This window comes from Populus trichocarpa, chromosome 1 (genome assembly GCF_000002775.5).
Source record: "Populus trichocarpa isolate Nisqually-1 chromosome 1, P.trichocarpa_v4.1, whole genome shotgun sequence".
Taxonomy (NCBI): Eukaryota; Viridiplantae; Streptophyta; class Magnoliopsida; order Malpighiales; family Salicaceae; genus Populus; species Populus trichocarpa.
Window position 1 is genome coordinate 17931240 of NC_037285.2, and position 16572 is coordinate 17947811.

The following is a 16572-nucleotide window of genomic DNA, read 5'->3' on the forward strand; positions in this document are numbered from 1 at the left end:
TATATTAAAATAATATTTTTTTAATTTTTTCTATATATATTAAAATTATCAAAAAAATATTTTTAAAAAATATTAATTTAATATATTTTCAAATAAAAAATAAAATTTAAAATACAAATTTTGACCACAAATTCAAATATGAATGCAACAATGAAAGATGTAGGTAGTGTTTGTTTTTAAGATCAAATCGTGTTTTTGAAATTCTTTTATTTTTACTTGCTTCAAATTAATTTTTTTGAAGTTTTAAGATTGTTTTGATATACTAATATTAAAAATAAATTTTTAAAAATAAAAAAATTATTTTAATATATTTTTAAATAAAAAATATTTTAAAAAATTATAACTATTACAGTAGAAATACTAATGTAATACCGACACTTTGTTTAGTAGTTTTGGGTCTAGTCTCTTATAGATTTACTGTGCGCTATTGACTAGGTCTCGGCTTATGTGTCGAGGCCATGTTATGTATAGATTTGTTGGTAGATATTGATGGTATACATGTGTCACTCATTTATTTCTAATCAATGCATACCGTATTGTATTAGCTGTGTTTCCGGTATACAGAGGTTAGACAAATAGCTGATAATAATTATTTTTTATTTAAAAATATAATAAAATAATATATATTTTTTTAAAATTTATTTTTGATATTAGTATATTAAAATAATATAAAAATATACATTAATTTAAAATTTTACAAAATCACAAAAGCAAATATGACATACGTATTCCATGTTATTGTGGCCTGAATATGACAAATTACTGGTCATGACGTTCCAAATATAATATTCAGTTTGATTGGTAATGTGATAAAGAGTGGTTAAAGCTATATTTTATTCTAACTATAATTTTAAAATGTTTGATTAATTAATATATACTATAATTTTTCATGAATCCTACTAAAATCTCCTTTTAAAAATCTTGGTTACAGAAAAAAAATATAATTTATAATTTTTTTAAATCTACTTTTTAATCCATAATCTTAGTGGTACTGCAAATGAAATACACTAATAAATTATGTAATAGGATAATAAACTCAAGAGTGGTTTTATCATTAACGAGATTTGTTTATTTTTATATTTTTAAATTAAAAATTAAGAAATTAAAAGTCGGTCTTTAAAATCACTTAAAAATAGCTTAATCTTGACTCATAAACAACCTAGTCCGAATAAATTAAAATTGAAAAAACACAACCAATTAGATAAAGAAGCATCTAGAAAATAAGGTTTCGGATGATGCACAAAAAAACAAACACTAAAATACATGAGAGAAGCAAAAGACTGCTGTACCCCTATTCTCTTTCTGGAATGCCCTTCATCTATTTTGTGCCCCTAAAATACAGAGGCAAAATTAATTGTATTAAAGCACAGTTGCTACCCGTCCCTCTCACTTTCTGGCCACCTAGTTCAAGAAAAAATGATCGACGGCAAAGCACTGGTGACTTTTTGGCTGTATTTGGCTGTTGTATTCACACCGCCACAAGCCAAGTCAAAGATTACACAGCCACAGCCCCTCACTTCCTTCAAGATCAACACGACGCTGCAGGTATGAAGTAGTCTGTAGATAATTAGACGATTTTTATATATTTGCTCTTTCAAGACAAGTTAATTAGTCTTATGACTGATATCATATATGCATGCATATAACTATTTCATAGAGATACTGTACAAAAAATTTAAAGGATTTGACCTGTAAATTGTATAGTAGATTCTTCTTCTTGTACATGTATGTATAAATTAAGAAGATCTGATGAAATTGTTTACTCAAATTATTAATTCTTTAGTTAATTATCTATATATCTGTTCTTATGGCGTAAATGTATATGATTATTAGAATACTGCAAGCAGCTGTTCTTACACGGTGACAATAAGAACAAGCTGTTCTTCAAGTCGGTATACACGTGATCGGATCAGCCTTGCATTTGGAGATGCTTATGGGTATCAGGTTGGTGTCCAAACAAGGCTCCGCATCAGCAGTTTATTAGAAGCATATGATAATTAATTTTTAGTCAAAATCTTATTAGAAGCTTATTCATGCCAAAGTACTGTCAGTGAATGCTGCAAAATACTACCCAATTCTTTGAGGTTTAATTTATGTTCTGGGTCATTGGCATTCAATTCTTGATAACAAATTTATATATGAATGACCAGGTATATGTTCCGAGACTTGATGATCCACGTTCAAGAACATTTGAGAGTTGCTCAACAGATACATTTCACATTGATGGGCCGTGTACATACCAGATCTGCTATGTGTACCTCTACAGAAATGGCTACGATGGCTGGAAACCTGAGTCTATCACCATATCTGGCTATTACACTTCTTCTGTTACATTTTACTACAACACATTCATCCCTAATGCTGTTTGGTATGGCTTTAATCATTGTAATGCTGCTTCTTCTTCCGCTTGAACAATCTTATCACTTAAAATAGACTTCAATCTTTAATTAATAATTTAAGTTGATTTGAACCGTTTAATGTGGTATTTTGTATGTACCATTTTAGTTTGCTTCCATTCCATTTATTTTGTTATTGGTGTTGGGTTAAGGGGGACATAATAGGGAGACTGTAAGGACTAGAACAAAAATATCTGCATTATTATCTAGAGCGCTAATATTGTTTGGTGATTTGGTAAAGTTTTTTTGAAGTTTTGCGCTCATCGCGCGGTCCAGATGACATAAACCCCAATAATTTTCGAGCTTGTTTACGAAACGATGCTACATTGATTAGAGTAAATGCAGATCATTTGTTTGTTTAACAATATTATTAAATCTATCATGATTATCGAACAAAAGGGAGGTAAGCAGCAATAATTAAGAGGAAAGAGAAAAGGTAAAACTATAATTGTTATTGTACTATATGATTTACCTGCATTATGCTGCGAATTAATTTAAATTTAAATTTTTTTGGACATTAAAAAAATATTTAAATATTATTAAAGATGATATTTTTTTAATATTAAAATAAAAATATATTAGATTGACTTTGAACAACCTGAGTTAACATGTTAAATGTATGACCCGGGTTATGAGACTATGATAACCCTATCGAAAGTAAATCAAAATAAATTATGAATTTCAATCTTCAACCAGCCCAATATTGAAGGATAAAATTGAAAAAAAAATCAATTAAAAAAAGACCTAAAAAACTATCCAAGTTAACATGTCAAACTTTCAACTCGGTTCATAAGACCAAGATAACCTTATGAAAAATAAATCGAAATAAATTATGAATTTCAATCTTCAACCAGCCCAATATTGAAGGATGAGATTAAAAAAAAATCAATTAAAAAAAGAACATAAAAACAACCTAAGTCAATCTGCTAAACTCATGACCCAGGTCATCAGACCGAGATAACCTTATAGAAAAAAATAAAAAACTGACATGATTTAACTCGGGTCAATCTATCAAATCCGCGAATTTGATCTTGAGATTGAGATATCCTTATAGAGAAAAAGTCAAAACAAATTATAAAGCTCGATTCTCAATTACTCATGTTGGACCTAATGTTAAACGATGAAATTTATAAAAATATTAATTAAAAAAATGACATAAAAAATAAGTCAAGTCAACCCGAGTTAATTGTTAAGCACTATTACTGGGTCATGAGACTAGGATAACCTAATGAAAAAAAAATCAAAACAACTCATGAAACCTAATTCTCAATCAAACACATTATTAATTGAAAAAATTAAAAAAAAAAGTCAATTAAAAAAAATAAGTCAATTAGGTTAACCCGTGACCTGGGTTATGAGATGAGGACAAGCCAATAAAAAAACAAGTCTAATGTTGAAAGATCTGTGACCTGGGTCATGAGAATGCTATAACCTCTCAGAAATAAAATAAAAATATGATTTGATTTAACTAGGTTAAAATGTCAAAATACATGACATTGATCTTGAGACCAAGATATTCTCATAAAAGGCAAACCAAAATAGATTATGAAGCTCAATTTTCAACCGATCTAATATTGAATGATAAAATTAAAAAACAATTAAATAAAAGACAAAAAAAACAACTTGAGTCAACTCGGGTTAATCTGTTAAGCACTATTCTTGGGTCATAAGATCAGGATAACCTAATGAAAAGTAAATAAAACAAATCATGAAGTTTAATTCTTAATCAAATCAATATTAAAGGACGAAATTGAAAAAAAATTAAGAAAAAGAAAAAAAAATTGAGTCGACCGGGTTAACCCGCAAACTTAAGATTAAGATCCATGTCATGAAAGTGTGATAACTAAATAAAAAAAAATATAATATTAAAGGATAAAATTTAAAAAAAATCAAAAAAGAAAAAAAAAGAAAAGCAAAGCATTATTCCAAAGAATAATGCTTTGTGATGAGGGATACAGTAAAACCCCCTCCTCTTTTAGTTTATTATTAATAACAAATACAAATTATATAACTCTATTTTTTTTCCTTTTACAGCTTCAAATAGGTTTTCTTTCAATTATTATAATTATTAGAGTGCTAATAATCACAAAGGGTAGGATAGGCAATTTGTGTTTCTTGGAATTTATCTCTTTCACTATAAGTTATTGCACAAATCATCTATTTTCCACTCAAATAAACAAATACAATATCAATGCTTGTACTTTGTTTATGAGGTGTTGTAACTTTGTGTTAATGCAAGTGAAAATAGTTTTAAGGAATATTTTATACATGAGTCCCTTTATAGGAGAGTTAAGGATCTCGTTTGAGTTACGTTCATAGGAGTTAAAGATAACTGCTCAGTTTTATGAGGTGTCATAAGTGTTATAGCAAGTCAAGTAGGTAGAAGAATCAATTTCTTCTAGTATAAGCATTGAACACGGTCCACTTTTCGGTTGAGGAAGCCCCTAGGATGAAGAATACTTTTTTAAGGGTGATTTTGATAGGTGGCTAATACTATGGATTAATTTGGAGAGGAGTTATGGAATCTAGGAACATAATAAAAAATTACAAAAAAAATATCAAACACATGACACCCACGAACTAGCGTCTGGAATAATGTTCTTATATACTTGAGATGGGTGTGTCAACTTTTAGTGGCTAATCAAGGAGTTTTTAGTTGCGTTGGATTCTTTTTTGAAGAGATGACCCTTCCTGTTTGACATGTGTTAATGGGAAGTCCATGGAGGAGGAGCACCGTCACAATTTTGGTTCTGCCTTCTCCGTCTCTCTTCTTGCTTGAATTTGCACCACTTTTTTCAAGTTTGGGCTTGGTTTAGATGCAATGGGTTTGGTTTTTGTTGCAATGGGCACAACTTTGAGCCTATCAAACACCTCATTTAGGTCTGGTTTTGAGCTTTTTTTCTAGTGATTTTTTTCAACCCATTTTATAGGCAAATTTGGCTCTATTTTGGTGCTTGTTTTTCTCCATCTACTGCTTAGTTTTTTCAATAAACTTTTATAGGATAGAGATTACTTGGAAAGGATGTCCAAATACAAACATGGATTTATCATAAAGAGTTTGGAGATGTGGAATTATTATTAACCTTATTTTTTTTTAAAGATGTCATGTTAGGTTTATATTGATTTCTAAAATTAGAAGACATGTTAACCTAACCGTAAAAATTCAAGTTTTCAAAACATGATGCTAACATGATGAACACATCTGTAACATCTTGTTAGTTTATATGTATTAAAATCAACATTTCATATGATATTCATGAAAATAGGGATAATTATTTTTTTAACTAGTGATGAGATAATTCTCCTTTAAATTATTACCAATCATTCATCATCGGTTACCAATGGTTTGCTTCTTCAACATTTCATGCTGACTCTATGCAAGATGAAATTTATGATGAAATTTATGATGTAATATATATATATATATATATATATATATATATATATATATATATATATATATCAGTGTGGTTATTTCATCCACATTATTTTTAGATATTACTTGCACAATTTTTCTTTTCATAAATCATATCCATTGAACATTACATACACTTTTTAATTCAACCAATTCATTTATTATTTAAAATTTATAATTTTTTTGATTTTAACAAAATTTTGTTAGAGCCTCCCTTATTTGGGGCCTTGTCTATATCCTACATAAAACACATTTTAGTAACCTCCACACATATGCCTTATACATACCACTAGTTCATTTATTAGAGATTTTTCCATAGTTTATCCACAATCAACTATAACAATTCTAATTTTTTTCTTTCATTAGTATACTATATTCTCCACATTATGGATGCATGAATGAATTTAACACATAAGAGTTTAATTTAACACAAAAGAGTTTAATGTACATAATATTTCAAGTAAAGTTTTGTAATTAAACTCATTCCAAAATAAAATTATTGCAACAACATAACTAATTAAACTACATAGGCTATATACCTAACAAAATCTAGTGAACTAAGTGTCCGTTTATTTAGGAGGTTGCGTTTGCGTTTGAAGCAAAACGCAGGCGCAACCTGTTTGGTAATCCCACAACACAATTTACTATGTATGTGGGACCTATGTAGATTTTAATGTAAAACGCAGGTTTGCGGAAAGCAGCTCTCAGCTGCTTTCCGCAAACCTACGGACGTTCAGTGGAGAGTGAAACTCCACTGTTCACGTGAACAATGGAGTCATTATCAACTGTTTCGGCCGAACCGGGTCCGGTCCAAAGCTAAATGCATTGAACCGGGTTCGACCCAGTTATAAAAAATTCAATTTTTATTTTTTTAATTGTGTTTTATTCAAAAAATTAGAAGGAGATCGCTTGATGACGTAACATTTGCAGAATTTGATCGCAATCCCAATTTTATTCTTGCCGGGTCTGATCCAGTTAAAAAAAATCATTTTTTATTTTTATTTTTAATTGTGTTTTATTCTAAAAATTAGAAGGAGATCCCTTGATGCAGGCATATTTGCAGAATTTGATCTTAATCCCAATTTTGTTCCTGATGATATTTTACCTGATGTTGTTGCGCGCTTAAGAAACCAAGAAAACTGTAGTCCTTGTCGGATGGATTTCGTACGTGATGAAATTGTAGATCGTTTAATGGAACAATAAAAAATATTTGATATCAATATTATTTATTTCATGATGTAATAGTAGTAGTTAAATCTACAATATTTAAATTAAAAAATCATCAATATATATATATATATAACTTCAATTTGAAAAGCATTCTTTTAACCAAACACATTAAACTACTTTTTGTTCAACCTCAATTTCAACCACAGTTTTAACCAAACATATATAAATACCAAACCAACCTCAACTAAAAGTACTTTTTATAAAACAACTTTTTTCAAACTACAACCACAAAAGCTACCACAATACCAAACACATAAGTCACCATGATCCTGCTGAATGAGATGGACCTACAAGGAATATAACATTAAACTACTTTTTGTTCAACCTCAATTTCAACCACAGTTTTAACCAAACATATATAAATACCAAACCAACCTCAACTAAAAGTACTTTTTATAAAACAACTTTTTTCAAACTACAACCATAAAAACTACCACAATACCAAACACATAAGTCACCATGATCCTGCTGAATGAGATGGACCTACAAGGAATATAACATTAAACTACTTTTTGTTCAACCTCAATTTCAACCACAGTTTTAACCAAACATATATAAATACCAAACCAACCTCAACTAAAAGTACTTTTTATAAAACAATTTTTTTCAAACTACAACCACAAAAACGACCACAATACCAAACACATAAGTCACCATGATCCTACCGAATGAGATGGACCTACAAGGAATATAACATTAAAAGTATTATTAGTTAATATATATACATATATAAAACTCAATAACCTTATCAAGAAGCTTTCATTATCATTAACAAAAAAAATCAACTAAATACTAGTAATAATTCAAAATTTCTCACCACAACATCGATAATTAGCATGTCTATACTTATTGAATAAGTCGCTGTCAATATAACAAACTAAAATTTACATTAGTCTCATTAGTTGTCGTTAACACGGATGACTAAGTATCAAAACCATCTCTTTAGTTACTGTCTACATGGTCAACCAAGTATCAACGATCTCTTTTTAGTTGCCATCAACATGGTTAATTAAGTATTAAAACATCTTCTTAGTCACCGTCAACATGGTCAACTTAGCATCAAAACATCTATTTAGTTCTGTTAACATGGTCACCTAATGTCAACAACATATTCATAGTTACCATCAACACGGTTAACTACATATCAAAACATCTTTTTAGTTCTATCAACATGGTTAATTAATATCACCAACATATCCTTAATTACTATTAACATGATTAACTAAGTATCATAACATCTCTTTAGTTCTGTCAACACGATCAACTAATATAAATAAAAAATATTTTCTAATTAATTCATATCAAAATATATCTTCTACAATTGATTTATATATTCTCGTTTCAATCAAGTAATACATTATTTTCATTTCAAAACATAACACCACAATTTCCATTTCAACCCTTAATTAATAATGATACAATAATGAAGAAAACAATATTAAAGAAATATACTAAAATTTAAAGAGAATGAGTTGCTGAACACCTACATGCTCCTTTTATAGACATAACTCCTCCAACTGATGGCCCAACTCGTCATGCCTCTCCCAATTCAAGAAGGAGATACAACATCAGTCAATATGTCTCCTAAATTGACTCGTCCATATTCAAGTCAACAAATTTTCATTTAATACAAACATATTTCACTCTTTCTTAGCACATTACTAAACACAAAATATTATAGAATCTAACAATTTCATATTCATGAAATCACACAACCTAACAACTGTCAAAATCCATACCTAGTTACACTCAATACTTTTAAGAATCTAGCTAGTATTCAAAATTATATTCTACACTTCTATCTTTGTATGCCACACACTCAAAACACACTCTAATGATCACCTTTACATATCATTTCAACACTTCTCACTATTTTCATAATATGTAAATCATTTTTCTTAGAATATCTATAACACAATTTATACAATGAATATTAACACTCGATTCAAAATACATTTTTCACATATTTATTTCAAACTAACACACGATTTCACTAGTTTTCCACTAAATTCTCATCCCCCTTAAATGTACCTTAGTCAGCCCTAAAGATCATTACGATCTATTGTTTTTTATTTAATTTTAACTAATTTTTACTCTAGCTAACATGCATTCCATGTCATTATAACAATTCTACAATTAAACACACTTTTCCCTAAATTTTGTTCAAAAACCCTAACTTGAAATGAAGTTTTCACCCAAAATTGTCCCAAATCCAAAACAAAACGAAATAATTGGTGAGAAACACATTAAAAATTGATTTTGAGTTTAATTTATGACTCTTCTTTCTCCTCCTTTAATTCTTCTCCCTTTAAAACCCTATGTTTCTCTCTCATGCTTCTAACTTTTTATCTCTTAAACTTTCCCCTAAATTCACATATTAATCGCGTTTTCTCCTAATAATCTATCCAACACATGCTTAACATGTTTTTATAAGAAGAAATCTCTCAAAACTTTTAGATAAAAATAAAGATCAAACCATTTTTCTCTAAGAGTGGGGCTAACCAACTCTTTTAAAGTAAAAGGGGGCTATTTTGCCATTATTTATAGAATTTCCCCTCCTTAATAATTTGTTTTATTCCTTGTAGTTTTTCCCGATCACTAGTATTTTTGCATATTGATTTATAAACAAATTTTAATATTTCTCAACTAAAATTTTGGGACTCTTTCCCCTAATTATTACCTTTTTTTCTTATTAATTTATTTATTTCCATTACAATTTATTATCATTACAAGAAAAAATTAAAATTTCTAACCCAAGAGTCAATAAACATTCTACCTATTTAAATTCATCAAAAACTTTTCAATAACTTCCTAAAATCTTACTTCATTTCAATTTTTTTAAAATCTCTAGGCCTACGTCGGTCCATAAAAACTAAGAGACACAATGACCTAGTTGTTAATACCCAAGTTTGATAAAACAATCATGACTCTAACTTGATAAAAACTCGTCAATGTTGTTTTTCATTATTTGTTTGAAAATAAATATTTAGACACACATACATACGCAGAACTTTCAACGTCGAGGCTAAACCATTATGTTTCAAATAAACCTGTTGCAACCTATCATCCCAACCCCATCGTGGAGTATTGGTTCTAACTTTATTCCACCTAAAACTATAAAGCCCCGACGACCTTATACCCCTAGGGTTGTAACATAAAGGTATGGGCCCTAACACTTTAAATATTCATCATAATCAATGACAAAAAATTAATAATGCATTACAAATAATAATAAAAATCATTTAGGGTTCAAGAACGATCTTCAAAAGTTGTTGGGATCACCCGGGAGAAGTTGAAAAATGGTTAGAATAGTGACATCAATCTAGATAGTGTTGGTGTGTGGATTCACATGTCGTCACTACTGCTAGCATATTGGACCACACACTAATGCTGTTAAGGAGCATCACCTAGCAAATTGAAATAATTGTCACCATCTCTTCCTCTCTACACTAGCAATAATGCATACCACCACCTAAGAGAGGAGATTAAGTCACTTGAGGTTTTAGTCTTTTCTCTTCTCTTCGTTTCTCTTTCTCCATCACAGGTTAGGCTGTTATTTCTATTATTGAATGTTTTTTGTGGAGACTATTATGGTGAGCGAGATGGAGAAGGTGTTGTCATTGTTTGGCTTATAGAAGAAGGCTGGTTCAGGTCGACTAAAAACATGGTGATGGCTACTGAGTTGACATTGTTGTTGTCTACGTGGGGAGTTGAGTTTTTATTGGTAAGGATAATGGCTATGGTGTGAAGGATGGGCTGTCAATGGTGTTGGGGTGAGTAACGCTGTCTATAATGGTGGTTGTTGTATTAATAACTGAGAAAAATAAGAGGGGAGGGTTGTCACAATTCCCTTTTTTTTACTCTTTTTCATCTTTTTCTTTCTTTCTTTTTCCCTACACAAAAATTTCTCTTTTTTTTCTACTCGATTTTTTTTTCTTTTTTTCCCTCTATTATCCACCCCTTTTTTATACTACCTAATATTTTTTTTTATTCTTATCCTATATTCTCTTTTTTTACTCTTTATTCTCTCTTCTCCTATCTCAGTCTCTAACCTTCCACATCTTTCTCTCTCTCTCTCTCTCTCTCTTTATCTTTAAATTGCTTGGGGAAGGGGTTAGAAATGTTCATATTAGTCCTTTACGTCATCCTTAATTATTACTATGCTCACTAAGCTTTTTGTTTCTTTTCTTGTCATTACTTTTTTACTTTGTTTTCAAAACTTAATTTTTGAAAACTCATTAAAATAAAAATGATAAATGAAAAGGTTGTCGAAAATCATGAAATGGCAGAGAATTTGGCCATATTGCGTAAAAAATGCGCTTTTTTGGATTTTTTTTTAATATATGATCGAAACAAGAGGATCAAAATTAAGTTATGATAGCTACCATCTTTTTACAATGCTTATAGTAAAAAGTCTATAAATAATGAATTTTCTTAGGCTTGTTTAGTAAGCTTATAAAGAAAAGATGGTGTATACGAGAAAAATTTAAAAGGTGCTCAAATCGAGAGACGACCAACCTCAAGAATTGAAATTAAAAGAATCAATTGGGATTCAAATTCACACGAGTGATGCTTTGGACTTAAGTTTACAAGAGTCTTATGAGACTTAAAAACAAAGAATTTTGTAAGAGTTTTTTGAGACGTAAACACATAAAGATTTACAAGAGTTCTCAAAGACTTAAAAATAAAAAAATATCTTGTGAGAATTCTTTGAAACATCGTATAAGAAAATTACAAGAGTCCTCTAAGACTTAAAAATAAAGAAAGATTTGTGAAAGTCCCTCCAGACTCAAAAGTAAAGAAAAAGTTGTAAGAGTTCTCTGAGACTCGATTGTAGAAGAAAATGCTGAGTTTTTTAAGACTCAAAAGTAAAGAACGAGAGTCCTCTTATATATAATCACATAAAAAAAATACAAGAAACTTCTAAGAATTAAAAGTAAAGAAATATTTGCGAGAGCCTTTTGATACTCAATTGTAAGAAATCCTTTGAGGCTATGCATCACAAAAAATTTATAAGAGTCTTCTGTGACTCAAAATAAAAAAAGATTTATGAAATTCGTTTGGGATTCAATCATAAGAGCTTCATGATGGAAGGGTTCGACTCAAATCCACAAGAATTCTCTAAGACTCTAAAAGTAAAGTAAAACTTGTAAGGGTAATATGAGGTCGTGAAGATTGAGGGAAAAAGAAAAAAAAAATAGATTGAGAAAGACCAAAGGTTTCAATTGAAAAAATTATATTTCTGGAACTTCATTGAACTACGAGTAAATGTAAGCGCACAGGAAAGAAATGATTTCTCTAACCCATAGCTTTGTTTAGGAACTCTAGTTCACAATGAACAGGGACTGAGAATTGTTCTTGTCAGAATCTTATATCATGCCCATGTCTATTTTAATTTATTCAAAATCTTGGACCTTTGTTTTTTACCTTCAGACAGACTACTTTTCTCCTTTTAAAATCAAATTGCCAATACTGCTCTTCTTGGGATAAAAGAGAGCCTTACAGTCTCGACTGAAGGTAGCTAGTTCTAAATAATCTAACCATACTGACACTTTATTATGTGAGATGCCTTTTTCCTGTTTTTCCTATAGCTTCCTGTACAGAAGTTTTAATGTATCTTCCACCTTGTATTATAAGTGCTTGAATTTTATTGTTATGTCAGTATTCATCATGGAAAGAGACGTATCTGTGCCTCTTTCATATTCATGCCCGACTCATGCAGGGAAGTTTTACAGGGCCAAGGGTATTTTGGTCTGGTTCTAGCCTTCGAACTGAAGCTACTGGCTATGGGCTGGTAATGATTCTCCCTTCAAACTCTTAGTTACTGCACGTGCAACATGTTTTTAAGTTTTGTGCTTTCTAGCTGTGTGCATCCATGTGTAAACTTCTTTATTCTCTGTTTTGCCATAGTCTGTGATTGTTACCTGTGTGTGAAATTCTTTATTCTCTGGTTTACTATATATTTGTCTTCTTAATGAGTTTATTGAGCTCATTGTATTACTCTCGTTTAAGCATCTTAATATCTAACAAATTCACCATGCTTTTGCAGGTTTTCTTTGTGCAGCTTATGCTTGCTGGCATGAATAAAGAAATCAAAGGACTAAGGTTCCTCCCTTGACTCCAAAAACTTGTTGCTGTTGATGACAGTATCCCTCAAGCCAATGGCATAGTATAGGCCTATAGAAATATATTCTTACATTCTCCATAATGCACGGTGAGATGTATTGTGTTTGAGACCTGCTGCGTTTGATTCTTTCAAATATCAGAATATTTCTCACCTTTATTAGGTTTATTAGCTGCTTAATATACTACATAAAGCATTCAGTTGATGCTGAGCTTCTTTTGCAAATTTTTAGCTTTTTTTTTCTAATTTCCCATTCAGATGTGCTGTAAGTGGTTCTGGAAAGATTACAATGCTTGTTCTAGAGAAGCTTATTGGTTATGGCTCTCTTCCAATCACAGTATCAGGTACATTTAGTTGTCCGTGAATATTTTATACAATCAAATTGAGTGATGGGCTCCAGCATGTCAAATTAGTTCCCAAGTCAAAATACCTCAAAAAGAACAAGCTATGTTGATCATCACAACTCACAATATCTATATGACCTTTGAGTTTTAGTTGATAAGGAATGTAAGGTTCTTCTATTTCAACTGCATCTCTCAAAAGTGTTTCTTCCATCTTATGTAGAAGACTTGCAAGAGGAGTGATGCCTTCAAGGTTTTGCAGGTCTTTTATCTTGCATCTCGTCAACAAGCATAAAAATACAGAAAAAGCTTTCTATTTCTTTTCACAATTTTGTTTATTTGGTTCTTCCACTTTCAGTATTTCTGATATTTAGGGGTTAATGGCCATAGTGCAGTTGAGGTTTTGCTGCGGAGGATTATTTGAGTAGCAACTCTTGTAACATGTATCAAAATATTGGACAGATTCAAAGGGATATTTGGTGGATGAGGATGGATTTGATTACATGAAAATATCTTTTCTGAGAGATATCAAAGCGCAGAAGAGAAGTTTGCGGTGTGTTTTCCTTAGTCATCATTAATCTTGTTGCTGGGGTGATTTGTTAACATTTTATGGTGTTATTATAAATGTGAAACCTGCAGAGACTACTCAAAGACTTGTGCTCGATCAAAGTACTATGATGAAGCAAAACCTTGGAGTGTAAGGGGTGATGTTGCATTTCCTTGTGGTTACCAGAATGAAATCGATCAATCTGATGCCATTAATCTGGTTAATTCAGGCTGTCGTATCCTTGTACAAGGTAGGAGTTACCAGCGTAATCCCTTATGGAATTAATATTTCCTCCTTCATGACTTTCAAACTGGTGCTGGAGGGATAGGTTATTTCAGTTAACTTGTGCGCCATAAATATTCAATACACGTTGAAAAAGAACAATGACATGAATTTATGTTTGACATATTATGACTCCACCCCATGCTCTGGGGATGAATGTTGACCAAGCATAACTTTTGAAAAGAAATGCATCTTATCATGATTATGAAGTAGGCTTGTTTCCTTTATTTTTTTGCATGGGGAAGGTTCTGCTACTATTCAAAAGATTGTAGAAGTCCAGGTGCGTAGGTCTCAAAAATCATTGAAACTTGAATAATTGTCATAGTTCCAACTTCTCTGAAGAGTGCTATTTTTCAGGGCTTGATGTAGGACTACTTTGGATTTTTGTCCCACAAAGGGTTGTGGTGAGCCGGGGTTTGTAATTTGCAGAATTAGGGTTGACTAGTTTCGTCAAGCGTAGCCGTGGCCAAATATGGTCTCAAAGCTGTGTTGCACTTGCAATCTATGTTAGAAAGTTGAAGGTGGATTGAAAAGACTGGTCAGTTTATCACTGTTTGTGCAAGATGGGTTTGAGTCTTCACAAGTTTATTCAGCGTATTTATATGTGCTAAATCAGTAATACACCTGGGTGCAGGTTGTTGCTGGGGAGCTTGAATTAAACCATGAGTGCAATTTGCTGAACTGGTCACCTGAGGACTTTGAATCTAAATTGCAGGTAAGGCTATTTTGCTTTTATATTTTTTCATGTTTTGAATATTTTCTAGCTGGAATGGGATTTTCTTAAAGCTTGGAGCTTTGTGCTCAAACTGAGAAGCAATGTAATCTGCTTGCAAGAACCACCTTGTTCAGATTTCCTTCTAAAATGACTCCAAAATAATCAACTCAAAGCTGTAAAATATTTATTTCTGGTCCAGACAGCAAATTAGATTATAATGTTTGAAGTGGCCTGAAGTGTTCTTAAGGGATCCTTCTCACTACATTACTACATAATGACTAGTGTTTAGGTCTGTGTTGGGGTTCAGTAGGTGGATCCGCTCTTTGTGGGTTGTTGGTTGTACTTCATTCGTATATTCTCCTTTCTGATGACTGATGAAAATATACCTGATGAACATTATACATTGTAGTTTGGTTGGATTTTCTTTTTTATTGATGTATTTTATGTGGATTTTCCAATTACTCCTCCTAATGGTAGGAAGCAATGAAACAAGATCTACCAAAGAGCCCTGAAAGCAGCAAGCGATTTTGGCTACCAAAAGGAGAGTCCCGAGGAAGCGCCTTATCATGTCTATATGAGTTGTGATCCAAGCGACCCATAGCAAGCAGTTGGGGAACGAGTGTCAGTCTGAAAATTCCAACGTAAAGCAACTTGAGAGCTCTCATGTTTCACGATTTATATTATTATGCAATGAGTTTTTGATTTGTGTTTCTTACTATATGATATTATCACACGGTGTGCTATGTATCAGAAACTAGTTATTGAGGTGTTTTCCGTTAAGAGTCTAAGTCTAACAAGTACAGTTTTGAGACGCCATGGTTAGAAGAGTTGATGGTCTGGTGACTTGGTTCAATCTACTACGCTCTTCAAAAGTTGAATCCGTGAAGGTTTTCATGATGTTGTTTACAGTCCACAAATTCATGAATTGAGAACACGTCTAGTGACTTTGTGAGTGTAACAAGTGTGATAGGTTTAAAAAGCCTATTCACTGAAATTAGTTTAGACGCGTCAGTGTTTGGTTTTATTTGTATCGTTGTAGGGAGATTCTACAGACCACCGAAGGCCAAAATGATGCGATGCATGAAATTATTTTGAGTCTGCATCACGAGAGATCTATTATTTTCCTTACCTGCCTTTTCATCCTCTGTTCTTCTCAGGGCGTTGGTGCACGGAGCTGTCTTCTCTGCTTTTCTAACCATTGCTCAAGCCATGTCTGATCAAGGATGCGTATAGAAGTCAAGTTGTATGATCTCTGAAGAGGGCACTCCTTGGCATAAAGATGATTGATCATTATCTGCACCGTGCGGATCCTTAATGCCAGGGAAGGTAATCGGTGGGGGGTTTATTACAACATATTTATTGTGAAAATATCCGTAGTTCTTGTGGAGAATAGAAGGACGCCAGAGCCCGGGGGGTGTGTGTTCTATTCTGGACCCATTAATCAATCCAGATGTTGCAGTCTTGTGAAATATTAGAATACTGTGATTAGAAATAAAATCAATCATTCATCGTTGCTATTCCG

At 31.6% G+C, this 16572-nt stretch overlaps 1 protein-coding gene and 1 long non-coding RNA gene across 2 annotated transcripts; both read left to right on the top strand.

Annotated features, from left to right (window-relative positions):
* Positions 1–1340: 1340 nt before the first annotated feature.
* Positions 1341–2478, top strand: LOC7475122 (embryo-specific protein ATS3B). Its single transcript, XM_002298218.4, has 3 exons — positions 1341–1545; positions 1834–1944; positions 2151–2478. Exons 1-3 carry the CDS (start codon positions 1417–1419, stop codon positions 2409–2411), a joined length of 501 nt encoding a protein of 166 aa, XP_002298254.1. The 5' UTR covers positions 1341–1416; the 3' UTR covers positions 2412–2478.
* Positions 2479–12361: 9883 nt separating this feature from the next.
* On the top strand, positions 12362–15029 carry LOC7470593 (uncharacterized). Its single transcript, XR_002979547.2, has 7 exons — positions 12362–12558; positions 12764–12835; positions 13091–13255; positions 13424–14059; positions 14146–14303; positions 14693–14873; positions 14970–15029. It is a non-coding gene; the product is annotated as an uncharacterized LOC7470593 (long non-coding RNA).
* Positions 15030–16572: the final 1543 nt, after the last annotated feature.

Bases quoted from the DNA above. Each gene is read 5' to 3' on its own strand.
- LOC7475122 (XM_002298218.4), top strand. From the start codon at position 1,417: ATGATCGACGGCAAAGCACTGGTGACTTTTTGGCTGTATTTGGCTGTT. The intron at 1,546-1,833 runs GTATGAAGTAGT...TATGATTATTAG, and splicing joins AGATCAACACGACGCTGCAG to AATACTGCAAGCAGCTGTTC. The intron at 1,945-2,150 runs GTTGGTGTCCAA...ATGAATGACCAG, and splicing joins GAGATGCTTATGGGTATCAG to GTATATGTTCCGAGACTTGA.